Source organism: Phocoena sinus, chromosome 10 (genome assembly GCF_008692025.1).
Source record: "Phocoena sinus isolate mPhoSin1 chromosome 10, mPhoSin1.pri, whole genome shotgun sequence".
Classification (NCBI taxonomy): domain Eukaryota; kingdom Metazoa; phylum Chordata; class Mammalia; order Artiodactyla; family Phocoenidae; genus Phocoena; species Phocoena sinus.
Window position 1 is genome coordinate 11,484,621 of NC_045772.1, and position 27,370 is coordinate 11,511,990.

At 51.0% G+C, this 27,370-nt stretch overlaps 1 protein-coding gene across 1 annotated transcript in view; it reads left to right on the forward strand.

Annotated features, from left to right (window-relative positions):
• The window catches only part of CACNG2 (calcium voltage-gated channel auxiliary subunit gamma 2), a 118,504-nt gene that overhangs the window by 88,668 nt on the left and 2,466 nt on the right, over positions 1-27,370 (forward strand). The window contains exon 2 of the mRNA XM_032644160.1: positions 13,402-13,485. Coding sequence (XP_032500051.1) covers positions 13,402-13,485 — 84 coding nt within the window. The remainder of the gene's footprint in view (positions 1-13,401; positions 13,486-27,370) is intronic.

Sequence of the window (27,370 nt, forward strand, 5' to 3'; positions counted from 1 at the left end):
CTGGACTGGTTACACACACACACACACACACACACACACACACACACACACACACACACAGGCTTATATCCAGCCCAACCATCTGTCCTTCAGACAGACCAAAGCTCTCGGCTGCAGGATCCCATCTTCCCTTTTTGGTTAACTCTTGCTCTTCCTCCCAGCACCTCCCCACCCTCCCGCTCCTCTGCCAATTTCTACTTATCCGTTGCGGCTCATCTGAGATGGAGCTTCTTCCAGGAAGCCTTCCTGACAACCCACCACCACCCAGACGGAGCCAGGCACCCTCCCGCCCACCCTCCACCTTCCCGTGCTCTGCTGTAACAATATCACCTAGTGGTCACTAGAACCCCACTGCCTGGGGTCAAATCCCAGCTCCTTCACTCACACTGTGAATCCTTCAGCGCATGCCTTCACCCCTCTGTGCCTCTATTTCCACACCTTTAAAGTGGAGACAATAATAAAAGGGGTTTTTTAGGATTAAGTCTAAAGTGCTTATAGCCCAGCACCTAGTTCGTGGCAGCTTCTCCAAGGGACCAAAACCGTGACCATCCCCGCCCTTGCTGGTGTTTTCACTCTGGGTCAGATAAGTTGATTTTTTGTCTCAGTGTCTCCTAGACACCATTCTTGGGGATGGTGACTCCTGCTGTACTGATCCCCTCTCTACCACGGCGCCCAGCTCAACGACCATAGCTAGTGGGCACTCAGTAGAAGTTTGAGGACCAGCTGAAATGTTGAATAAATCCCAAAGTGAATGACTTGCCCAAGATCACACGGCTAAGACGTGGCAGAAGGACGGCTCAAGCACCAGCTCTCTCACTAAGTGGCCCAGCCATCTTTCCACTATGCCACCAGCCTCTCGAGATGAATTTAGAGCTGTTGGCACATGGCAGTATTTATCCATTATCCGCCTACTCCTGGGGCTCTGGGGTTGACAGAGTCCTTTGACCAGTCCTGTTCCAGAGGGTCTATGCCTGTCAGGTTCCCGTACTCCCTGGACCTGTCTCCACCTGGGAGCAATCTTGACATCGGAATGTAATCACTACTCTCTCCAACTAGTCTGTGGGCTTCTTGAGAGCAGAGACTGTGTGTAACCCATCTGTACCCCCAGCATGGGGCCCAGGCCGTAGCACCTGACTGGTGCTACTTTATTGAGCACCTCCTGGATGCCAGGCGCTGTGCTAAGCCCTCTGCAATGCTCACAGCCCTATGAGATAGGTCTACTGTCTCCCCATTTTACAGATGAAAAGACTGAGGTTCAGAGAGGTTCAGTGGCATAACTGGGATATGAACCCAGGTTGCCCGCCTCCAGACTCTGAGGTTAACCACTGACCTTCGCTATCTCTCTAGCAGCAGGAGTTGAACTAATAGAATCGTATTTGGGAGAGGTTTCCTCACGGCTTATGACAACACCCAAACCTACAGGCCTATTTTATAGAGTACATTTTAGGTTGACTTGTTACCTCTGTGGAGTGTCCTTAACCTCATGGGGAACAGGCTTTCAATCACATTGTGGTGATTGTGGGTCTGAGGTTTTCCTGTCCCCGGGAGCCTGCTCCGGTGTTAGCACTATGGGGCAGGGGGGACAGAGCTGCAAGGCTGTGACGAAGGGGCCTTGAAGCTCAGAACCCAGATTCTTCCAGTTTCTCAGTCTGCGCCAGGTTTATATTGATCCACCAGCCAATGAGGGCACCCCTGCCTGTGACACCCAGAGCCCCCAGTGTAAGGCCCTGACCAACATCTCTGGGGCCTCGTCCACAACCCCTAAGCACCGACGATCCTCGTTCACTTATCTTCACCGGGATCCACTCCCTCCTCCTGTCTGAAGTCAAGCCCACTGTCTTGCACCTCCTTCCCGGCTCCCTCGTCTAAGTCGACTTTCACCCTTGCACACTCATTCTCCGCCATGCCCCTGCCCGCCTCGTCCCTTATTTACAGGCACAGCCAGCACTGAACCAGAGCAAAGTTTATCCTGAACAAAGGGGTTGTGAGGAACACTGAGATAAATTTTAACTCATTCTTTTGCTCAATTATCCTGTAGATACGTAGTGAGCACCTGCTCTATGCAGGCACTGAGGGTTCTTTAAAGTGTACAATGTTCAGGAGATAAGACACTCCATGACGGCATGGCCCAGATGTCTTTATTTGATTCTCCCATCATGCAGCTCTCCACCCTTAAGGTTGTGTCACGGTCCAAGATGGCAACTGGAGCTCCCTACTCCACGTGCCTAGAGGAAAGGGTCATCGAGAAGGGCACATGCCATCCCCCGAAGGACATTTCTCACAAGTTTCTCCCTCCACTTCCACTTACACCCCCTTGATCAGAGCTTGGTCACATGGCCACCGCCAGCTGCAAGAGAGGCTGGGAACTAAAGTCTATATTCTGGGAAGCCATCTGTCCCGGCAAAATGTGGGACGACGGCAAGAACAACAGCCAGCCGCCTCTGCCATAGCGAAGCATAGAGAATAACAATAAAATGAGGGCCTGTGCGCTGACCACCAGGTTACGAAATGGCGCCTCCCGGTACGCTGAAGCTGACCTGTCCCCTCTCTGCCACCACAACCACGCTCCCCCATCTCGGAGCAACGCCCTCTTGAATTCCGTGTTTAACACTGCTTGCTTGACTTTACAGTTTCACCACAAACATGTATTTCTAAACAATCTAGCGTCCAGTTGTACACGTTTAACTATGTGAAAATGGAATCATATCATATGTATTTTTCCGTGGCTTGATTTTTACGTTCAGTATTTTTTTTTTTTACTGAAATACAGTTTTTATTTTTACTGAAATACAGTTGACTTACAATGTTGTGTTCATTTCAGGTGTACAGCAAAGTGATTCAGTTTTATATATATATATATATATATATATATATATATATATATATGTTCTTTTTTTACATTCTTTTCTATTATAGGTTATTACAAGACATTGCATATAATTCCCAGTGCTATACAGTAGATCCTTGTTGGTAATCCATTTAAAAAAATTTTTTTTATAGATTTATTTATTTTTGGCTGTGTTGGGTCTTCGTTGCTGCGCGCGGGCTTTCTCTAGTTGCAGCGAGCGGGGGCTACTCTTCGTTGTGGTGCACGGGCTTCTCATTGCAGTGGATTCTCTTGTTGCGGAGCACAGGCTCTAGGTTCACGGGCTTCAGTAGTTGTGGCACGCGGGCTCAGTTGTTGTGGCGCACGGGCTTAGTTGCTCCACGGCAAGTGGGATCTTCCCGGACCAGGGCTCAAACCCACGTCCCCTGCGTTGGCAGGAGGATTCTTAACCACTGTGCCACCAGGGAAGTCCCTGGTAATCTATTTTATGTATAGTAACATGTATATTTTAATCCCAAATTCCTAACTTATCCCTCCCCCCTTTCCCCTTTGGTAACCATAAGTTCATGTTTTATGCCTGTGAGTCTATTTCTGTTCTGTTCTGTTCAGTATTGTGTGTGTAGAACTCAACCGTGTTGACATGTGTAGCTGTAATCTACTCTCTTTCATTGCCGTGTAATATCCCATTATATTAATGTACTCCAAGCTATTATCATTCCTCTGACAATAGAAATGTGAGTTGTTCCCAGTGTTTCGTTGTTTCAAGTAATGCTGTTAGGAACATTCTCGTACACATCTTCTCATGCATACATGCAAGGGTTTCCCAAGGCAAATTTCTAAGAGAAATTGCTGGGGTTTGGGTTATACACATATTTTCATATTGCCAAATAAGTTTTTAATAAGAGAGGTATAGAAGATCCTGGTGCCCCAGGAATTCTAATAGTGTTATCATGTTTGTCTGTTCAGGAGAATGGAAATGTACAGAACACTCTCTGCCCGCACAGACACACACACACAAATACACACAGATTCGTTTGTTTGTCCATTTGTTCAATAAACACTTGTTGTGTAGCCATTATCATTAATTATGAGACACACCATCAAAGTAATAATGATTTTTCAGGAGAAAAGAGACGCACAGCAGTAAATGAACCCATCAATTATAAGACATAACCCAATTTCACTACAATGTGCGTGTGAACATCTTGGAATCCAGGGAAATATGGTACGTTCAGGAAACTCTCTAGGAGAAATTCTGCCCTTGAGAAACTTACAGATTTGCAGCCATTTGTTCCTAAACAATGATACCAGAACACAAAATATGATCAAAGCAGATACAAAGTACTCGAAAACCAACCCGAAGTGTGGTCCACCAGGGACCGTGCAGCATCAGCCTCACCTGGGAACTTGTGAGAAATGCAAAGTCTCAGTCCCCATGCCAGACCCATTGAGTCAGAATCTGGTTTAACATGATCCCCCAGTGACTCCTATGCCCATTAAAATCTAGAAGCCCTTCATAGAGGCATGGAGGAGGGAAAGAGTTTTTCCAACTGAGGGCAATCAAGAAAGGCTTCCTGAAAGAGGCATCATTTGAAGAAGAAAGAGAAAGAAGGATTACATTTGTTGAGTGCCTGCTCTGGGTTAGGAACTGCACAAGGGCCCTTCACTTCTGTTATCTCCTTGAGTCCTCAGAGTCTCCCCATGGGGCAGAGATTAATATCCCCCTTTGACAGCTAAGGAAACAGGCACAGGGAGGTCACATGGCTTGCTCAGGGCCACACAGCTAATAGTTAGCAGAGCCAGGCTTAGAAGCTGGAACTCTCTGAGTCTGGGGTCCAATCTCTCCCCCACATCGCACTGAAAGGACTAAAGAAGCAGCTGACAAGAATCAGGACAGGATATACATCCAGAGGTTGTGTGGGCAAGTGCTCAGTGCTGTGCCCAGGGCTTCTGGAAGGTGAGAGCTCAGGGCACAAGATAGGGCAGAATCGAGGAAGGCAGGCAGGCAGAACATCCTTCTTACCCCACGTAACCCGGCCCAGTGCCTGCACGGGACCTAGCACATAGCAGGCATTCAAAACAATTCAGTGAATGAATGAACGGGGAACGAGTGAACTTATGGACAGCCACAAAGGCTGTCGTTTCACACCTTCCAGCAGCAGCCCGTGCCAGCGCTGTTTGGGGCCTGGGGTTCCCAAGAGGGACGAGCCAGGCCTCGCCCACCTGCCCCAAGGTGTCCTTAATCCCTGCGGTCAGGGAGGGCCCTGCCAGCAAAGCAAACAGCCAGGAGCAGAAAAGGTCTAAAACGCAGCACAGGCAGCTCCCACCAAGCCCTTCCTTTGCTTCACTTAAAATATCGCTTAGCCGATCTCCTCCCCGTGCATCAGCCGGCCCCCTCCGCGCACCCTCCCGGCTCCGAGCTGCTCTTTCAGACTCTCGTGAATATGTGGAAAATAAAACATTGTCTGTTCAACCCTTAATGACCAGGTTTATGAGAGCTTATTGCATCTCAAATAAATGAGACAGCAGTGGGTGCCGTGAGATATTAACGTGCTTTTTACAAAGCTGATGAAACCTCCTCTTAAACTACTTAATACCTGCAAGCTGAAATTTTCAATCTGAAGTGGGAAATTCCTGGAGGCAGAGTTGTAGCTGCCTCAGGCACAGCCCGTGGCCTTCCCACCTCAGCTTGGCCTGAAGTCCTTGGGCTCTGGGGTTGACGTGGCATCGCTGGCCCTTCTCGGGTGGAGGTTCAGTAGAGATTTCGCAGTGATTAGAATAATCCTTTATATAGTTCATGGTGGGAGAGTCCCCCCACCTCTTCGTCCTCCAAAAGCTCAAAGCCAATGCTTGTAGGGGGAGTGGACGCTGAGATGCCCCCTCCTCAGTTCAGCCTGGACCACAAGCCCCTGCGGGACCTGGCCCCTGCCCCTCCCCAGCTATCTTCTGCCCTCACACTGACCCATCCAGCCCTCTCAATGGGACCAATCTTTCTGTAAATCTCCAATCCCACGAAGATGTCACGTCTTTGTACCAGCCAAGCCCTCGTACGGGATTGCCCTTCATGCAAGGGTGTCCTGGTAAATGTTTAACAGCTGACTCTCTGGGCAGGGAAAGGGGACCTTGATTTGTAGGGCTTGCCGATTCCCTTGGTGCAAATACTACCACCATGGCTGATTTCAAGCTACCCATGTGAGTTAGGAAGAGACACTAACATTCAGCTCCCCTGATGTAAGCCGGCTCCAGCACACCACTGCTTCCAGGCTTCCCTGTTACCCACAACTCTGCCCTGGAGAACCTGCCTGACCCCTGAGACACCCTGCTCCCTCCTGTGTGCCCAGCAGGTCCCTGACTTTGCTCTTGCTGGCCCTTCCTCCTAGAATCCCTTCTCATCCTCCACCGCTTCCTCGCATGCCCCAACACCCACACACACACACATCCCTACCTACCTGCTTCACCTGGCTAACTCCTCCACCTTCCAAGTCAGGAGGACTGTGTCAACACCTGCACACTCACACACCTGGATCTGCAGCCCTCTGTGTGCTCCCAGACACGCCCTGCTTTGTCACAACACACATCCTGCTACCCCACAGCCTCTGTCCTCTGTCTCCCATAGATGGCATGCTCTGCGGGAGAAAGTATATTTTTTTCCTTTGTGTCCTCAGCAGATCGCACAAGCACGGCATAAAGTTGGTGCTACACAAATGTCGGCTGAACAACTATGCTCCCATAAGGCCTCATACATCCCTCTAATGACGTGAGACATTACATTCTAATAAATTCTGTGCTTTCTGTCTTTCCCCCCAGACTGCGTGCCCCTGAAGGGCAAGAATCAGGTCAGATTTCCCTCCACCACACCAGGCCCAAGCACTTAGTCAGCCCTTAGTCTCTAACCTGGGGAGAGAGGAAGGATGATCAGAGATGGTGAGAGACACCAGACTTTTGAGCACCTGGATCCATCTATGTCTGAAGATATGTCAACTCCTGGGCTTGATGACCACCAACCAGAAAGAAATACAGCAGAACTCTAGGCTGGCATCAGGAAAACAAGATGACACTCCTCTTCGCTGTCGGTAGTAACGTCTGCCGACACAGATGTTCTACCAAACTTAAATTCCACCAAAAGTGATGGGGTGCTACTGGTAGCACCACCCCTTCGTGAACCTCAGTACCACCTTAGTCAGGCTGAGTCCTGGGCCACAGAGCCCCAAGTGCTCCTGGAGACCCCTTACGCTTCCAGCTGACACTCACAGCCTCATCATCACCGTCAACCTAGAGACCATTGGGGCCAATCCTGCCATAGCCTGAGTTCCAGGTTATCTGGGTCTTTCCTCACTACCAACCATTCATCCCTCAGAGTTCTCACCCAATCTCCAACTCCCCCAGCCCCACAAATCCTTGCTCTGGGATTTCGGGAATTTTGTCCTGATGTCGGCAAAATCCCCCATGTTCTCAATCTCTTCTCTTCTTGCGCTGATGGAAACCTGTCCTCCCCTGAGGACATCACCCCCTGCCATCCCCACACGGGGGTGTTTTATCACCCACAGCCCTGGGCCTGGGGGTGGTGGGACCCTCCCTGCTGTTTCCATCTCCCCGCCTCTCTCCTACAATCCTTTCTCCCTGAAATTCATCCCAGCCTTCTCTACCCTGACTCCCCCTCGCCTCTATTCTTTGCCTCCCGGGCATTCCCCCCACCCATTCTTTGAGACGTTTACCACTTGCTGCTACCTCATTCCCTAGTGCTACTTCTGTGGTCCTCTGGGAGATTTCACAAGCAGGCAGAGAGTCCTCGCAGTACCTGGCCTCGCCCCCTCGCTCAGCCAGCCCTTACAAGTCCTGCATCATTGCTTGTTTAATACTGAAACCCCATAGCATCAATCAGCCCCACCAAGTACGGGGAAGAGGGCTGAGCAGGGTTGTGACAGGCAGAGAAGGAAGGGGCTGGGACTGAGGCCCATGGCCTCTCCCCACTCCCCAAGGATGGATGGAGGGTGAGCTCTGTGCTTCTACAGGCCCCGGTACATCTGGCTCTGCAGGGGGTATGCAAGGACCCAAGAAGAACAGAACCTTCGAAGGATCCTGAGTGGCAGGACCGGGCTGTGCTCACCCCACTGTCCACAAGAACACTGCCTCTTGAGGTTTCCGTCCTTCTCACCTCCACCACCACGCCCACTCTACCACTCCCAGCTCTGCCACTTTCCAGGACAGAGGGCTATTTTCTCAGAGAAGTCCCCAACTGAACTGCATCAGGCAGGTTAGGAGAAAATTCTGTATCACAGAGACAGGATGACTCTTCCTCTAACAGAGAAGGGCCAGAAGCATCTGGTGTGATTCCCTGTGTCAAATCTCGGTCCAGACAAGGCCATCATTTAGCTTGTAAGAGCCTCATCATCAAAAGATCACACCAATAATTTCTAAAAACCACCCACTGATTTGGGGTTTATTAGAATAATTTGGTGAATCATTTGCATGTCAACATTTAACTTGGTAAGCAGTTTTATAATATGTAATTGATGTATGTAGGAAATAGAAGCAAACGTTTAGTTTTGTTTTATGTACAAAAGTTATTTCGTTTTGTCTTGTATATTAATTTGTATGAGCTTTGCTAAATACTTTGAATGGCATCCCTACCTCCACTCGACTTGAGCCGCCCGGTTCACGGTCTTATCATTGACCCTGACGTTACCAATAACCACGCCCCTTCCACAATCTCAGTCTTTTACATCTGCTCTCTGACTCCCATGCCCCACCCTTCCAGCTCACTCCCGCCACCATCCCTTGACCGTCACCTTACGTTTCCAGTACATTGATCCCACCACCTTTTCACTGTCCCCTTTACCAGCTTAGGGTCTGATCCATCTTCAGAATCACTGCCTTTCTCCCCTCACCTTCTTGCGTTCATCTCACTGACTCTCATCCTGGTTAAAGGCAACTCTCCAGCTAGACTGCAGCCACATACTAAATGTGTTCAGAGAAAACCACAGAATCTCAAGAGGGACCTTCAAGCCACCAACACCCATACTTCACATCTCAAGCCTGGCCCATTCCCTCTCCCACTCTCATGGAGAAAAATTTCACTTTCCACTTCCCTCAAATCTCCAACCCTTCCTCCCCTTCATCATCCTCAGTTGATGAGTATGCTTCCCATTTCATCAAGAAAAGCAACCAGAAGAGAAGTGTCACAAGCTCCCACCATGCCTCCTCATCCCCTGCATCTCTATCCACAGATGCCCCTTCCCTCCCCGTGCGGTGGACACACCATCGTCCATATAAGGCCCATCTTGCACTTGTGTCCCAGACCTCATCCCCTCTCACACTGCTCCTGCATTGCCCCATCCCCTCCCTGGGTTATCAATTCTTCCCTCTCTACCAGAAGATTCCCACCAGCATCATTCATGCCTTAACACCTCCCCCCAACACAGAGCAGCCAGCATAGTGGCAGACACCCCACTAGCACAGTGCAGGAGGGCCAAAGAAGGTTGAGAGAGGGACAGCAAAGGATATGATGGGGGCACAGGAAGGTAGACCAGCGTGTGCAAAGGCCCTGTGGTAGGAGCAAGCATGGCAGGAAGAACAGCAGAGATGACACATGCACCAAGAGGGAGGTGAGACCAGACAGAAGTCCGGGTCAGACCCTGTTAAAGATGCTGAGCTTTTCCCTAAGAGCATCGAGAAGCTGTTGAGTGTCTCAAACTGGATGTGGCTTGAACAGATTTGCATTTTCAAAGGTTCACTATGATTACTCTGTAGAGACGGATAACAGTGGGTACAAAATGACCAGTGGGGAGGCTACCGCAGTCATCCAGGGAAGCAAGCGCCCATCTGGCAGTGGGTGTCACTATTGTTGGAAAGAAATCGATGGGTTTGAGAGATACTGAGAGCTAATACAGACAGAACGTCGTGATGAATGGAGCCTGCAGAGAATAGGAGGAGATGTCGGCGATGACGGCTAGGCTCAGTTTTCACAAGGGAGCGATGGAGAGGCATTGGCTGACCCAGTTGGTGCCTCCAGAAGACCAGGCTTGAGGGACAGATCATGAGTTCCAGTCTGGACCTGCTGAGTGTACGGTGCTTTTAAAACATCCAGCAGGAGACATCAAACAAGCAGCTGGATTCCCAGGTCCGGACCTCACCAGAGAGGTCTGGCTGCTGATTATTTGACACAGCCTCTCAACAAGCATCTCTGGAGTGCTTCTCCTGCGCTAGGCATTATGCTGGGACCCAACGGTCCAAGGCTGACGGAGGCACGAGCTGGGGCAGCGGGACAGCCAGGCTGCGCGGGGAGAAGGTGCAGGTGTGGTCCACCAGCCTGAAGGGTGGGGCCCTTAGAAGACAGATGTGGAGGCACCACCTGTGATCCCTTGGTTGGGGGTTGAACACTGCCCCCAATTTTTTAGGAGCCTCGGGGCACGTCACTACCGTTCTCCGCACCTCACCTCCTGTACGGATTCCTTGTAAAGATGCCTGGCACCACGTTGGCACTGACGAAATATTTGTCAGACTGAATTGAGAGAACATGAAAGTGCTCTGCAAAGTGCTTTGTAAATACACTGATTTGTACTTTTAACAATGGGGAAGCTATGTTATCCTCTTAGCAGCGGGTACAAAGACTCTTCTCAGGAGAGAAGAGTGTGTGGCTGGTTGGAGGATGAGCCAGTAATGGGTGTGGGAGGCCTCCGATTAATGCAGCAAGATGCCAAGAGCAGCGTGGGACGTGGTCAGGACAACAGAGGAGGGGGAGACTGCAAGGTATGGGGTGGGGAGGGTGCTGAGCAAGAGAAGAGATCGCCCACCACACTTAGAAGACGCCTGCCCTGGTGGGAGCATCTGGAGTGAAACGCTGTGCTCTTCGGATCCCACAAAGTTGCAGTGAAGCTACCCGAAGTTCCGTTATGCTCTGGGGAATTGTTTTTCTTGCAAAAGTTGGGAAAGGAAGCGAATTTGGTACAGAGACAGTTAAGGGGGGGGCAGGTTAGAGAGTAAGGATCAACCATCTTCTCTGTAATATGTAGTATAGAATTACCTACATAACATGATAACAGCAAGAAATACCTAAAGTACTTAGTTATATAAGCACACCTGTATCCTATGTATACAGCTATATGTGATATACACAGGTCTGTGTACTAATGCCTTAAAATTCCTAAATAATTTCTATAGTACATGATAAAACCTACTCCATGGGCTACAAAGGCTCAGGATCCTATAAGAAAAGAAATTGCTCCTTCGGGTGAGGGCAGGAGCGTTAAGATCCGCGCCAGCGGGCTGGAAGTCGTTCCTGAAAATGGGAGGTCTGTGGCTTTCGGGCACTCCGGAGAGGAACTTCCCTGGAGGCTCAGTGGTTAAGAATCTGCCTGCCAATGCAGGGAACATGGGTTCGAGCCCTGGTCCAGGAAGATCCCACATGCCTCGGAGCAACTAAGCCCGTGAGCCACAACTACTGAGCCCGCGAGCCACAGCTACTGAAGCCCGCGCACCTAGAGCCCGTGCTCCGCAACAAGAGAAGCCACCACAATGAGAAGCCCGCTCACTGCAACAAAGAGTAGGCCCCGCTCGCCGCAACTAGAGAAAGCCTGCACGCAGCAACGAAGACCCAACGCAGCCATAAATAAATAAATAAATAAAATTGAAAACGATAACAATAAAACTTCTTTATACAATGGAATACTACTCAGCCATAAAAAAGAATGAAATAATGTCATTTGCAGCAACATGGATGGACTGAGAGATTATCATACTAAGTGAAGGAAGTCAAAAAGAAAGCCAAATACCATATGATGTCACTTATATGTGGAATCTAAAATATCACATAAATGAACTTATCCACAAAGCAGAAACAGACTCAAGACATAGAGAACAGATTTGTGGTTGCCAAGGGGGAGGGTGTATGGGGGAGGGATGGAATTAGCAGATGCAAACTATTATATATAGAATGGATGAACAACAAGGTCTGTATAGCACATGGAACTATATTCAATACCCTGTAATAAGAAAAGAAATTGCGGGGCTTCCCTGGTGGCACAGTGGTTGAGAGTCTGCCTGCCGATGCAGGGGACATGGGTTCGTGCCCTGGTCTGGGAGGATCCCACATGCCGCGGAGCGGCTGGGCCCGTGAGCCATGGCCGCTGGGCCTGCGCGTCCGGAGCCTGTCCTCTGCAACGGGAGAGGCCAAAGCAGTGAGAGGCCCGCGTAACGCAAAAAAAAAAAAAAAAAAAAAAAAAAAGAAAAGAAATTGCTAACACGTATTGGGGACTGTATTAATTAGGTTACATTAGCTACCATCACAGGAAAATCCTGAATGTCAGGGGCTAAATGTAGTCAAGGTTCATATCTCTCTCTCGTCAATACCCCCAGCACATTTACTAACGTGCCAGGTACTGCCCTGAGCGCTTTAGACATGTCAACTCGTGTAATCCCCATGACAATTGTGAAGGAAGAATTGCTCTGATCTCCACTCTCCTCTGAGAAAACTGAGGTGTGGCGTCTCCGTGAAGCTGAGTCAGACCCAAGGCCAGGGCAGTCCAGCCGCAAAGCCTGCCTCTCACCCGCGGTTGCCATATCTCCCTGCACAGGTTCGAGGGTTCAGTCATTCAGAGAAATTTAAGCAACATCGATAGTGCCTATGCTGGTGTTGGGGATACAACGCAAATAAAACAGACAAAGTCGCTGGTGTCATGAAGCAGCCATGCTTTTAATTCTAGTCTCCACATGAGTTTTTATGAAGATCGCATTCAATAGTTCACTCATTCATTTAGTGACCACTGCCGGGGGTCCGCTGGACACTGGGCTAGGGGTTTTCATCTGAGCCAGCTCTCACTTTCTCAGCAATCACCAAGGAAATGTTTAGAACCGAAAGGTCTTTGTTTGAGCCCTTATTCCATCATTTCCTGGCCATGAGTACTTATTCAGCCGTTTAGCCTCCCTGAGCTTCAGTTTCTTCATCTGTGAAATGGGGATGCTAATACCCCTCTCACAGTTTGGGTCCTAGTCCAAAAGCCTGGCAGAGGGCCCAGCCCCCTTGGGGGGGCTCAACCCTAGGGGTATTTCAGAACTTTCAGGGGCTCCGTATAGTGAATTCTATGTAACTGCCAGTGAGAAAATGCTTTGCAATCTCATCTAAAGGTCTGTGGGAATGTTCTCCAGCCCCGTCTGGGGTCGGCCTCCTTTGGAAAGCGATCTGCTTTCTCACGTGTAAGACGCGAGGTGACTCCCAGCCGGGCTGGGGCGCAGAGGCAGGTGTATTGACATTCACCAGCTTCCTCCGTGGCAGTCCCCAGCACAGATTCAAACCTCCACTGCCCGCCACGCCTCAGCTAATCCTCAGAAGCCTCGATGCAGAGATGGAAGGCTGGGTTTTGAAGTCTTAAGCCTTAGATCCTCTCCACAGCTCCGCGGGTGTGTGTGTTTTGATTCACCAGACAGATGTCCAAACAGACAAAGCGATACCTTCCTCCGGGGATGAGGGAGAGGGCTGAGCCAGTTTCAGAAGAGCGAGAAGTCTGGAAGAGGCCGGTGGGCTCTGAATCCCCGGAGCCTAGGATGTCTTACGAGCTCTTTCTTCCCTTGTTTTCCAGGGAACTTCAAAGGTCTCTGCAAGCAAATTGATCACTTCCCAGAGGATGCAGATTATGAAGCTGACACGGCAGAATATTTCCTCCGTGAGTGCATGCAGTTTTTTTTTATCTCCTTCCTCGTGATGGGTCCTGCCCTTCCGTCCTTCGAGAGTCAAAGGCCAGGACTATCTAGAGGTCCCTGTCACCACAGAGGGCAGGAGAAAGCTAAGCCTCCCTCCTCCCCTCCTGCCCAGTGGCCAAACCTTCATGCATGCTGTTTCCCTCTGCCTGCAACGCCCTTCTCTCCCCTCTTTGTCGGAAAGTTCCTACTCATCTTCCAGGTTTCAGCTGAAACATCACCTCCTCCAAGAAATCCTCCATGCCCTTGAAGGGGTTCCCAGAGCCTAGCACCTTTATCACGCTGTGGGGTCCTTGTCTATTTGAGCAACCAGCTCCCTCGCAGTGCTGCCAACTCCACTGGGACTCTGATAGTCTCTACCTATCTCGTTCATGACTGTATTCCCAGCCCAGGGCCCAGCATGTAAAAAGCACTCGGTAGCTATTTCTTGAATAACCCAATGAAGAAACTTATCAGGCGGTGCCAGACTGGAACTTCTACTGAAACAATGAGATTTTTTTCTCTCCCCACAAGTCAAGTCAAAGTTAAATCCTGATGTAATAGCTGTGATCTTAAATCCACCTGAGACATATTATCAAGAGAAAGTATTTTGAGACCCAAAGGAAATCTCTCAAGAATCAGCAAAAACTAACAAGGCAAAATGTTCTGGGAGAAAAGGATTTCCAGGAGATGGGCTAAGGGTCCTTGATACCTGGTACAGCAAAGCCGCCCCGAGCAGAAGCGGTTGAAAGCTCTGCTCCAGGCTCTCAGGTAGCACTTCCTGAGGGAGTTTACTCTCCTCCCAGGAGCATTGCCTGTCCCCTTCTGCTCCCAGGTGCCCTTCCCGGGCCAAAGCCTCCCTCCCATCCCCCCACAGCATCGGTTAGTATCACCCTTGGATCACTTTTATGAAAACTGTAGGGGGCATTTTATTATATGGATCACCCCTGTCGCTTTCAATAATTACCCCTCACATCAAACCCAACTCTCAGGTCAGCCTGAAATCTGGGTTTCACTGCAAGCCCATGGCACACGAAGCCAGCCAGGCGGCTGGGAAGAGAAGGGAAAGAAACATCACGTCGTTTACAGCTTTCTTTTTAAAGGCGGGAAATATCTTACAAAGCTCATCCTTTCCCTTTATGAATTCCTGCAAGATGCTGCTTTTAGATGGAATTCCTGAAGGGTCGTTTGGTCGTCATCCCCATTACCAGGTCTGGGGCTCTCAAAGGAGCCCGGTGGTGGCATTAAGGCAGATTGAGTACCTTCTGTATGCCAGAGGCCGTACTCAGCGCTGTGGCGATCCAGAGGAATGAATGAGACACAGTCCGTGGCTGCAGGTAGAGCATAGCCTGGCGGGAGGACCCTCTGAGAACAGCTGGACTTGGGATGCAGGGGCCGGCAGAGACACACCCCAGGGCAGAGGTGGAAGGAGGGGCACAGCAGAGCCAGCACCCAAAGCTGCACTGGCTGAACACAGTGAGGATGTGATGCTTTATCATCCAGATGCCAAGCACTTGTTGGGACAGGACCCTTGTCTCATTCTTTGCCCTGTCTAGAACAGCTCTTGGAATATAGTAGGTTCTCAATAAATGCTATTTGTTAAATAAAAGAAAGATATAGGATTCTCCAGTGGCTATTCCTACCTAGTCTATACCTCCACTTCCCTAATTTTAAAGAGAGAATTGCTTAGAGTACTTGGTTCATTTTGGTGTCTCCGGACAGAAGACTTGAACGTACATGAGCAGCGCAGGTTTCCGAGGGTCTGACTTGAATTGACTTGATCCAACCATATTTTTTGAGCATCTGTAACAGAGATTGGCAAACTTTTTCTGTAAAGGGACAGATAGTAAATATTCCAGGCTTTGTGGGCCATACAGTCTCTGTCCCAACTACTCATAGCTGACCTTGCAGCACAAAAGCAAATACAGGAGCACACGAGCGCGGCTGGGCTTGCTCCATTGAAACTTAACTTCATTTACAAAAACAGGCAGCAGGCCTCATCTGGCAGAGTTTGCTGACCCTTGATCTGTAATATGCCAGTCTGGGGCTAGACAACAAAAGTGACTTTTTAAAGCCGGAAGATGTGAGTTCCCATCATCCACCATTAAGCTCTAACCTGATTGGCTAGAGAAGCTAGAAGACGGAGGTCGTTCTTCTAGGAGGATCCCTGGCCCAATGAGGTGGGCAAAGCTGGGGCCCAGCGAGGTGGGCGGAGCTTCTCCTGGAGATGGGCGTGCCTTTGGCCCAGGGAGGTGGGTGGAGCTGCACCTGGGTGGGCGGGGCCTGAGTCAGCCTCCGGTTCTGGTCTGTTAAACCTACAGCACACCTGTCACAAAGGCTGGACAGACTCATGAACCTGACATAGACGCCTCAGGCAGGGATAGAAGGCAGTGTGGGGTGCTGAGGGAGCCTGGCCCCAACCCAGACTGGAGGCGATCATTCCAGAAGGGTTCCCTAAGGAAGGTGGCACCAATGCAGAGACTTGGACTCTAGAAGCATTCATTCATTCATTCGTTCACTCAGGAGACACTCACCACCACTCACCATGTACAGGACACTGTTGATGGTATGGGGACCCAAAGGTGAACAAAACAAAGAAAGTCAGAGCCTTTGTGAGGGTTACATTCTGGTGAAGGAAAGAAGCGAAAAGCAAGTAACCGGTTACAATCATCCAGACAAGAGATGACAGCAGCTTGAACCAAGGTGGTGGCAGTGAAGGACGTGGGAAGGGGTCAGAGCCTGAAAGTATTCCCAAGGGTATGCATACAGGATTTTCTGAAAGGCGGCATGTGGATTTCCAGGGACAGGAAGGAATCAAGGATGACTCCAAGGTTTGTGTCCGTGGAGGGAGCAGGTTGGGATGGGACGGGTGGAAGCTCAGGATCGGCCACATTAAGTTACAGAGGCCCACGGGGAGGTGTCCTGGCCCTAGACAGGAGTCTAAGAGCTGTCAGCGCGGGGATGATATTTAGAGCCGTGAGGCTCGATGAAGGCCCCAAGGGAGTGGTGCAGAGAGAGAAGAGGTGCAGCAACTGAGCCTCAGACTCCAAGGCTTAGAGGCAGAGGAGGAGGCCCCGGGGAGGAAGATGAGGAGGGGCGGCCAGCAAGGGGGCCTGGTTAACCCCTGCCATCCACGATCCACCAGCTGGATGTGGGATCTGGAGCAGAGAGGGAGGAGGGAGAATGCCAGGAGGGCGTGGCTGGCCAGGAGCGCAGAGCTTATCTCCTGGGCTGGCAGAGAAAGTGGGGCTCACTTGCTCTCAAGCCAGCAGGCCAAGCTTCAGGCAAGTCCAGTGCCTCTCGGAGGATGGGGCAGAAGGAAGGCGCCGAATTAACATCTGCTGGGACCAATGAATGACTGAACGAATGCATGCGTGCTTTTACTCCGCAGTCTCCCTGAGTATTTGAGGAGGTCCACAGCTTCTCCTGAGCTGCAGAACCCAGGGAGGAACAGCTGTAGCCGGTCCCAATCATCACTCTGGGCCACTGGACCTCTGGCCCCAAGAAGATGTGGCCGATACAAGCCTTGCCCACCTATTGCTACCTTACCCACAAAGGAATGGTGACCAGCCTGTTTTTCCCAGGCAGCTCTGCGGGGCCAGCGGCTGGGTCTACGGTGTGTGGTGCCTCCCTAGCCCTCTCCCTCCTTACCAAAGCTCCTTACCTCAAGCTGGCGAAGTGCAGAGGCAGTGGTGACCAGGGTGTGACTTCCTGTGACTCTCAGGGTGTGTTGGTGTGTCTGTGTCTTGTACACAAGGGCGTGAGTCTGTACTGTGTTCCGTGTTTTTTGATGCCTGCATGTCCACGCGTGTGAGCGGCTATCAATCTAAGTGTAAGTGCCCGTGTGTTTGCATGTGTCTACTTGTGTGCGCATGGGTCTCTTCGTGGTGTGTGTGTGTGTGTGTGTGTGTGTTGTGTCCAGGAGATGGGAAGTGGTATTTCTCAGCTGTCCCAATGTGATCTGGAGTGGGGAAGAAGGTTCAGAAGAATTCAGTTTCCTTCCACAATCATGTCTTAAGCACCTACTGTGTGCTAGACCTCAAAATCCACTGTAGTGTGGCCCCAAACTGCAGGGTGGGGTGAAGCTCTCCCAGCAACGGCTACTGTCCCTGACACACTCTGCCCAGGGAGAGGGGAGGGGTTGGCCCCCATAGGTCGCACGTTCATGTACACACACACACACACACACACACACACACACACACACACACACACACACACCAGAGCTGCAGTATCAGGGCCTTGCCATGCCAACTACTCTTTTTCCAGAGCCAGAAGTGGACAGAAGGGGGAAGGGAGGGAGGGCTCTGGACAGGGCCTATTCCTCCCCCTCAGGAGAGATCTCACCTGATTATGCTTGAACTGGGAGCTGACATCTTCCCAGAGTCACTGACCCCCTAAGATCAAGAACAGGCTGGAGGAGAGTTCCCTGGGGGCAGCCGTGGGTCAGGAACCTGTAAGGGAGACAGAGGGGCCATTTGTAAGGGAGGGGGAAAGCAGCCAAGGCAGGTAGGACCTTGAGGATTATTTGGGGGTAAATTTACAGAACTTTACCACCAGTAGGAGACAGGAGAATGTAACGGCGGGCTTCAGCACATACTGCCTGGGTTCAAATCCAGCTCTGCCACTTCTCAATTAACTCCCCCGGTACTCAGACTCCTCCCGATGGGATGTTCATCCGTACGTTTGCAGGGTTGTAATGAGGCTTGAGTGAGTCAGTATAAGACAGCTCTTCCCTCCAGCCCAGAGCACAGTAAGCATTCAGGAGGCGTTAGCCATTGTTGTCGGTATGTTACAAAGTGAAAAGTAGGCAGGATAAAGATTAAGGAGAGAGGGAGTGCGAGAGCTTTCAGTACAGTGGTCAGAGAGGTCCACTGGGGAGGTAACGTTTGAACAGAGACCTGAAGGCAGTGAGGGAGCATGTCTGGTCCTGCAGATGCCCTGAGAAGAGGGTTCCAGGCAGAGGGAACAGCCAGTGCAAAGTGTCTGAGGCTGGCATGCAGCAAGGCAGAGGGTGTGAGCAGCGGGTGGGAAGCCAGGCCAGGACTTGTGGGTGTGGGCTTTACTCTGAGACTGGAGCACGAAAAGGTTCTGAGCAGAGAGGCGAGGACTGACATCCACGCTAACAGCACCGCTCTGCTTCTGCTGTAGAACTGACTATGGGGACCCAGCAGAAACAGAGAGACCTGTAGGAGGTGACGGCCAGAATCCAGGCTGGAAACACAGGTGCTCAGACCAGGGCGGAAGTCGGGGAGGTAGATGAGAAGGGGGCGGGTTGTGAGGCCGGCAGGTGTTACTGACAGCCTGCGTTGGGGGAGGTGAGAGAAAGAGGACGCAAGATGACATCTAGGGGGGCTTCCCTGGTGGCGCAGTGGTTGAGAGTCCACCTGCCGATGCAGGGGACACGGGTTCGTGCCCCGGTCCGGGAGGATCCCACATGCCGCAGAGCGGCTGGGCCCGTGAGCCATGGCCGCTGAGCCTGCGCGTCCAGAGCCTGTGCTCCGCAACGGGAGAGGCCACAACAGTGAGAGGCCCGTGTACCGCAAAAAAAAAAAGATGACATCTAGGCATCCTGGCTGGGAGACAGTGGGCAGTGCTACCCTTCTCTGAGGCTGGGAACGTCAAGAAGGCTGGGTCGCAGGGAGGTGACCGCTCTGTTTTCCAGCCTGCGTGTCACGATTTCTGTTACGGACTCTTCTTTCCCACTGGACGGTGAACAGCTTGAGGACACCGCAGGGAGTAGCTGCAAAGAGGGAGTCTGCTCCCACCCCGGCCAGCACAGGGCCTGCCCCCAGTCAGGCCCGGGAGATGTTTGCTGAGTGAATGAGTGAGGAACCACCCTCGCTAGAGCCACCTGGAACGTTCACCCCCTCCCCAGAATGAGGACTGAGGCGGATGGAGGGTCTCAAGCTGAGCCAAAGCGACCCTTCCCAGCCTCAGAGAACCCCCCTCCTCCCTGTTCCCCCTCCTCCACTCCCCTCTGTCAGTTCCACCAGGCACACAGCGGGTTCCTAGGTGGGAGGTGAGAGGGATACCAGGTGGGAGGTGAGAGGGATACCAGGAGTCAAGGTCTAAGCTTGGGACTTGGAGTGAAAGGTCCTGAATCCAAGATGAGCTCTGCTCTGTGGTCTCGGATCAGTTACTCAACTTCTCTGAGCCTCGATGAATACCAGTCCTCCAGGGGGCTCTGAGGATACACTGAGACAAGGGTTAGGGAGGTGCTTTGTTAGGGCTCCCCAGCTGCCCCAGGGGAGCACTGAGGGAAGTCCACCACCCCCTCCTTCCCACTAGAGTTTAGAAGTTCAGGGAGACATCCTTGCAGCTCCAGAAATACTGGAGATAGACATGCCCCGAGGGTCACCCAGACCCATCCTCCCATTTTACAGATGAGGAAAAAAACGAGACTCAGAGAGGGAAAGTGACTTACCCCAGCCCAGCACACTTTCTGGGATGCCGTCCGCCTCCGTGATGGTTTTCTAGGCTGCGTGCTCCTGTCCTCTGCCCCGGACCTGAAGCCCCTTCCAGCAAAACTGTTGTGAGGGACATTCCTTCCAGAGATCACCACAGTGGGTGTGACCACATCCTGCAGTCAGGGAACATCTAAGCTATAAATCGTACTAACTCACATCCATGCAACCAGAGCGAACGCTTCTCGAACGGCGCCTCCCCTTCACACCCTCTGCCCGCAGAGACAGTTTCTCTTCTGTCCTGGTCCATTTATTTAAGTGCTGGATGCAGCTACCACCACGCTGACTCCGCGACCTGCACTTCAGTAAACCTCAGTGGAGGTAACCCCAGGCCCATGAGAAGCAGCAATGATACGCTCTGCTGTGTGAGAACTAACTTCTCCTGTTGCTAGTGGGTACCAGGCACTGTTCTAATAGCCTCAAGTGCACTGACTCAACACCCCTCATTGCTGCCCTGGGAGCTGGGTGTGCTGGGCGTTGCCCTGCAGCAGAGGAGAGCGCTGAGGCTCAGGGGGGTGGCGGGCAATGCAGCAAGTGAGATGCGCTCAGGCCGTCTCTCCTGAGCTCACGCAGCTGATGACCCACCCCAGAGACCACAGGAAGCGGGAAAGCATCCGGCACCTGCACAGGTGGTGCTCCCAGAGGAAGCTTGCTGGACTCCAAAATCCCTTTCCTATGTCAGTAGATATCACAAACGTTCATGGGACACTTGACTATGTGTGTGCCTGGCCTGACACTTGATACCTTATCTTCATTCATCTCACAACACCCCTAGGAGGTGGGTATTGCTGGTGTCCCCATTGTACAGATGAGAAAGGAGAGGCACAGAGGCCACACAGCCAGTGGTGGGACCAGGATGGGACCGTAAGTGGTCCACATCAGGAGCCCACGCTCCTAACCACCACTCTGGACAGCTCTGCCTCCCTCCCTCTCTCCCTCCCCCTGCCTTTCCCCTCCTCTCCTCCTCTCTCTCCCATCACTCTCTCTCTCACACTCACACTTTCTCACACTCACTCTTGCATGCATTTACGGCAGTCTATCCCTTTTCACAGCATTCAGGAGGAGAGGGCGAGAGATGCCCCAGAGCCCAGAAGCTCCTCCCAACCCCAGCACATCTGCGATTCTAGCCCATTAGAACGGATCAAATTCCAAATGGAATAACAGGCATAAAGTTAAATGTGCCCAGAAAATAAGGAGCCTGCCTTCTGTATACCTGATCATGGCAACTATTTTGATCAAAGGCATGACCAGCACCTGGCCAGCCTGGCTGAGTTGTCCCTAAGCAAAGGTCTGGGGGGCACAGGACCACGAGGGATGGATGCAACCTTAGCCATCATCTGGTCCAACCTCATCTGAGCCAGACCTGAGATCCAAAGAAAGGAAAGCCCACACTCAGGCCCCAGGACGGGCCAGGCAAAGAGTGGGCCCCAGGAAGAGATCTGCCCACCTCTCTCCACCCCCGCCAGACTGAGTGAGGAAGCGGGGCCCCCGTGTGCAGCTGTCTGCCTGTCCTCCAGCTGTGCCCACCACAGCAGGACACCACAGGTGCCAGGCCCACAGGGCACTGGATCACAAGATGATTGGTCCACAGAATTTGGCTGTACTGTGTGAGCAGTGGGTGGGATGACTTGTGTCACCACTAAACACTGGGGCTCCCCAAGCCTCACGGTGAACCCTTGTACCCTTCCAAGCTCAAGCTCTGCTGTGCTCACCTCTGTGTCTGTGACGCCCCTGATTACAGCTTCCGCCCAGCGTGCACCTCCACTTCCCAATCTTACACATTCGACTGTCCCTCCACACTCCACATGTGCGACCCCCAAACACCTCAGACTCCGCGTGCCCCAAACCAAACCTTGATTTCCCTCCCCTCACCCCTTAGGCTTGATCCTCTCCCAGTTGCATAAGTGGCTGTATCCAGCCAGCCAGCAGACCTGAGACCCAGAAGTTATCCTCAACGCCACCCTCTTCTCCACCCATATCCACTCATCACTCCTAAACATCCCTCAAATCCAGCCACCTCTGCCCACACTCTTTGTACCCACCTGGTCCAAGTACCACCATCGCCTGGTCAGCAGCAATAACCTCCTCCTGGTGCCCTGTGGCTACCCTGGACCACTTCTTAATTCATTTGCTTTGTTTGTTTTTTTAAATTTTTATTGGAGTAGAGTTGATTTACAATGTTGCGTTAGTGTCAGATGTACAGCAAAGTGAATCTGTTATATATGTACACATAGCCACTCTTTTTTCAGATCCTTTTCCCAGATAGACCGTTACAGAGTATTGAGTAGAGTTCCCTGTTCTATACAGTAGGTCCTTATTAGTTACCTATTCTAATACTGACTGAAGTAAGTCAGAGAAAGACAAACCTCATGTGATATCGCTTATATGTGGAATCTAAAAAAAGGGTACAGATGAACTTATCTACAAAACAGAAATAGAGTTACAGATGTAGAGAACAAACTTGTGGTTTCCAGGGGGTAAGGAAGGTGGATAAACTGAGAGATTGGGATCGACATATTCATTTGCTTATTAAAATGCACAATCAGATCATGACAGCCCTGTCGGCTTTAAGGCCTTTATAAATGTATTTATTTATTTATTCATTTATGGCTGCACTGGGTCTTCGTTGCTGTGTGAGAGCTTTTCTCTAGTTGCAGCGAGCGGGGGCTACCCTTCGTTGCAGTGCACGGGCTTCTCACTGCGGTGGCTTCTCTTGTTGCGGGGCACGGGCTCTAGGCATGCGGGCTTCAGTAGTTGTGGCACGTGGGCTCAGTAGTTGTGGCTCGTGGGCTCTAGAGCGCAGGGTCAGTAGTTGTGGGGCACGGGCTTAGTTGCTTCCCGGACCAGGGCTCAAACCCGTGTCTCCTGCATTGGGCAGGCGGATCCTTTAAAGACGACCCGTGAGTTCCTCTGTGGCCTGGCCCCAGCCTGCCTCGTCTTCCTTAGAGCTCCCCAAGGCCCCGCACTAACTCTTTGTGATCAGCCCTTTCAAGTCCCCAGACGAGCCATGCTTCCCCCAGCCCTTGCTCATGCCACATCCTCCCTAGAACACCCTCCTCTATTCTGCCCAGTTAGCTTCTCTTACCCATCCATCTCAGCACCAACATCACCCTCTCAGGGAAACCCTCCCTGTTGCGCATGTGAGTTCAGAGGATGCTCTGAGAGCCGGGGGTGCAGTGGTTAGGTACACAGAGCCTAGAGTCAGAATCCCTGGGTTCACAAACCCAGCCCCTCCGTTTCCTCGCTGGGTGGCCTTGAGCGAAGGCTTAACCTCTCTGAGCCTCAGTTTTAGCCTGTGTGTGATGGGGGTAATTACAGCACTTACTGCGTGGAGCTGTAAATGAAAGCAATGGGTTCATATATGTACACAGTCCCACCAAACTCTGATCCCTCAGGCAACATCGGCCGTCTACAGGTGACATTAGCCTGTCACTTGCCTGCACGGTGCCATATGGGTCCCTTTCTTCCTCAGCACTTCATCCTGGTTGGTAATTACGTGTTCATCTGTGCTGTATCTCCTTCATGAGAATGTAAGCCCTATAAAGGCATATGGGCCAGGCCTGGTTTTGCACCCCTATGCCTCCTGTGCCCAGCCTGGAACAAGGCATGGTGACGGCCACTCAGTCAAGAGCAAAGCTTCTCCCCACTCTGAACCGCACAGCTTTTCCCCAGTACAGTGTATTATGCTCTCGGCCCGGGGTGGCCAAATTGCAACGGTTAGGCTAAATCTGGCCTACCAACTGCTTCTATAAATAAAGCTTTATTGGAACACATCCACACTCATTTGTTCACATATTGCCCATGGCTGTTCTCAGACTACAAGGGCAGAGTTGAGGAATTGCAACAGAGACCATATGGCCAGCAAAGCCAGAAACATTGACTATGTGTCCCTTTACGGAAAAAGTTTACCAGTGCCTGCTTTAGGTATTTGTAATCTCCTTTAAGCCAAGGCCCATGGCTCATGGGGTTGGTAGGAGGTTTAAGTGGGTTCATCCATGGAAGGCACTTAGCACAGGGCCTGGCACATAGGAAGCCCCAGAACTGTCAGTAGGTGTTACGTAGTTCCATACGCTTGCTCATAGGGGATCAATAAATATTTGTGCATTGAATAAATGAGATGTTTTCTGCCCCTCACGATAGATTTTAGCGGTAAGACCACCCCAGCCTTAGTGGGAAGTCAGGACAATTCATGGCGAAGTTGTGTCTGGCATGAAGGGGAAAGGACATTAGAAATAACAAAAATTGCTACCGTTTACTGCCCGCCTAGCATCAGAAACAATACAGAAATTATCCAATTTAATCCTTACAATGGTGCATCTCAAACTTTCAGACACATACAGGTCTTGTTACCAGGATCTTGTTAAAATGCAGATCCTTCTGTTTTCAATTTTATTGACGTATAGTTGATTTACAACGTTGTGTTAATTTCTTGACCAAGGTCACACAGTTAGTAAGTGACAAAGCCAGGATCTCAAGTTAGGTGTGACTTAACTCCAAAATCCCCATTCTGTCTGTGACATTGCCCAGCCAGAAAGACCTCTTTCGAGAGATTGTTTCAGTGGAGGGGCCCCTGCCTGCTCCAAACCAGCTTCCTGCCAGCCTGAATCCGGGTCCTGCGGACTTCGGCCTTCCTAGGCTTGGCGCTGTTTACCGGCTTCCCCTGTCACCTTTTTTCTGGGCAAAGAGGCCTCTTCCAAGGGAGGCTAGTGTCTGGGTTGGCTCTGCCGGAGTGAAGAGGCTTCTGTTTGTGTTGCCTGCTTGTCGCCATATCATAAGCTGCTTTGGTACCTTGTGAAGTGGTCCTGTTTTCTCCACATTGCTCTCTGCTGGCTGAAATACAACAGACCTCTCCCTCCAGCCTCCCCGCTCTTTATCACACACACACACACACACACACACACACACACACACGCACGCACGCACACACACACGCGCGCGCGCGCGCACACACACACACAGTTTCTCATCTCCCTCCACAGCTGGCGCTCCCTTTCTCTGCCAGCAGGAAGGCTGAGTTGGGACATCCAGGCTCCCACAGCAGACCAGACTGAACTGGAAACGTCAGGCCCAGGGCTGCTGTGAGGCATGAGCTCTGAGGATGCAGTCCCAGTCTGCCAAATGTAGCATACTGTGGGCAGGAAGAACCTGCTTTCTTGGAGGGAGAAGGTCAGAGAACTTCATCTGCCTCGCTCATCTGAGCGGCCACCACTGCCCCTTGGAAGTCACACCAGTCTCTCTTTCTTTCTTTATGCTGTCGTCCCCCTTTCCGGTTCAGTCAGAAATCATATCCACGTGGGGAGGGCAAAAGCATTAGAAATCGGCTAAGAGTCCACAGCCATTTTACACATGGGGAAACCAGAGAGGGCAAGGTACTTATCTCAGCCACACAGCAAGTGAGTGGCAGAGCTGAGACCAGAACCCCAATTTCCGGACCTGCATGCTTCCCAGGCTCTTTGAAAGCCCCAGAGGGAGAGTCCAGGGTAGTCCAAGAGTTGGGCTGATCTGGGCTTGAATCCTGACTTACTAGCTGGGTGGCTTTGAGCAAGTTACTTCACCTCTCTGAAACTCAGTTTTCTCATTTGTAAATTGTGGCAAAAAATACACCCTGCAGGGGTGTTACAAGGATTGAATTATAACGTGCACATCAGACCCAACATGGTGTGGGTGCTTCACCAATACTATCTCTTGTGCTCTGGGTCTTCAATACGTTCTTACCGTCTCCGCGTGCTTATGACATCCAGGTAGCTATGAGTGTGCACGTCTGGGCATGCGTGTCTGTGCGGGGGTGTGTGGGCTGGGGGATCAGGTTGGGGATACAGCTTGTCATCTCAGAAATGACTTGCAGGAAGAGAACATCCACTCGGGTCTGGGAAGGAGGCAGCACCGTCCGCGCCTGCAGTGGGAGAGGGGTACTAGATTGCCGAGTAACACAGCTGTCCTCCACCCTCTCGCCACTGCTTCTATATGGGCAACTCAGGTCCCCCCCGCCGGATACAGAACTCCACCCTTCTGCAAGGCCCCCCAAAGCAATCCACTCTCATCCAGGAGCATCACTTGCAGGGTAGCCTTACTGAAGAAGATCCAGGGGGGAGAGAAGGGTTTTACATCACATGTCACAGCAAACTGCCTGAAACTCTTAGAAAAATTCTTCAAGTGCTATATAGAAAAATTCTCTTCTTCACATGTCCTTCGTGGCCACACTGTCACCAAAAGGAACAGGGGTGGGGCACTGGGGGGGGCACTTCCCCTCCAAAACATAGACCCTCAGCCAACCTCTGGGCCGAGCCAAAGGGCCCTCTGTCTAAAAGGACTCAACTTCCTAGGTTACCATTCAAGCCACCCAAACATGTCAAGAAAGCATCCCTTTCCTTACACTAGCCTCCAGACACCTCTGTCTCCTGCCTGTCCATAGCTCCTAGGACAGGGAGTCAGGAGCCCTGAGATCACGCTCTGCCTATTTTAATCTGGATAGAAAAAAATATTTTACTTTCCAGACACACTTTGTAGAGGACTCCACCCCTCTGGGTCACCTTTCAGACACTGTCCCCCCACTATACACCCCCTGCCGCCTTCCCTTTGCCCTCAGCCGTCTGTGCCCCTCCACACTCTCATCCTCCCACACGCAGGAGTAAAATATTCATTAAAATATTTTCTTCTCCTGCCTGTTAGCCCTTCCTTCTTAACTATCCTGAAGGGCTTTTTAATTTGCTTTTTCTCTTCTTTTTTCTTTGCAATGTGTCAGCTTCTTCCTCTTCCTGGACCACCTCTCCATGTTTATTCACAAGGCAAGCTTGTATCAGAGGCTTACTGTGTCTTTGGCTTTGAACTAGGTGGTGGGGACAGAACGAATGAAGAGAGAGAACTGAAAAAACAGCTACATCCTGGCTCTCATGGGAACCCACGACCTATGGTGGACGCACATATATATAAGCAAATATTTACTATAATAACTATCATTTATCAAATGTTTACTATGTGCCTTCAGAGACTTATCTAAGTACCTTATCAGAATTAACTCATTTAATCCTCACAGCAATCTTAGGAGGCAGGCACTATCACCATCCCTATTTTACAGGTGAGGAAATTAAGGCACAAAGGTAAGATGACTTACCCAAACTTATCCAGCTAATAAGCGCTAAAGCCAGCATCCAACCACTAAAACACACTGCCTTTCCATGTGCCCCAAGTGCCCTAATGTACAGAGGAGAGAGCTAATAACTTTGCCTAAGGAAGTCAGGAAATGCTTTGTGTGTGGGGGGGGTACTTTTGAGCTGGGTTTTGATGGATGAATAGAAGTTTGCTGAGTGAAAAAGAGCAGGAAAGACATTCTAGGAAGAAAGCACAGTATGTCAAAAGTAAGAAACGTGCATTAATGAGTCATGGGAAGTTTGCCATGGCTGGATGA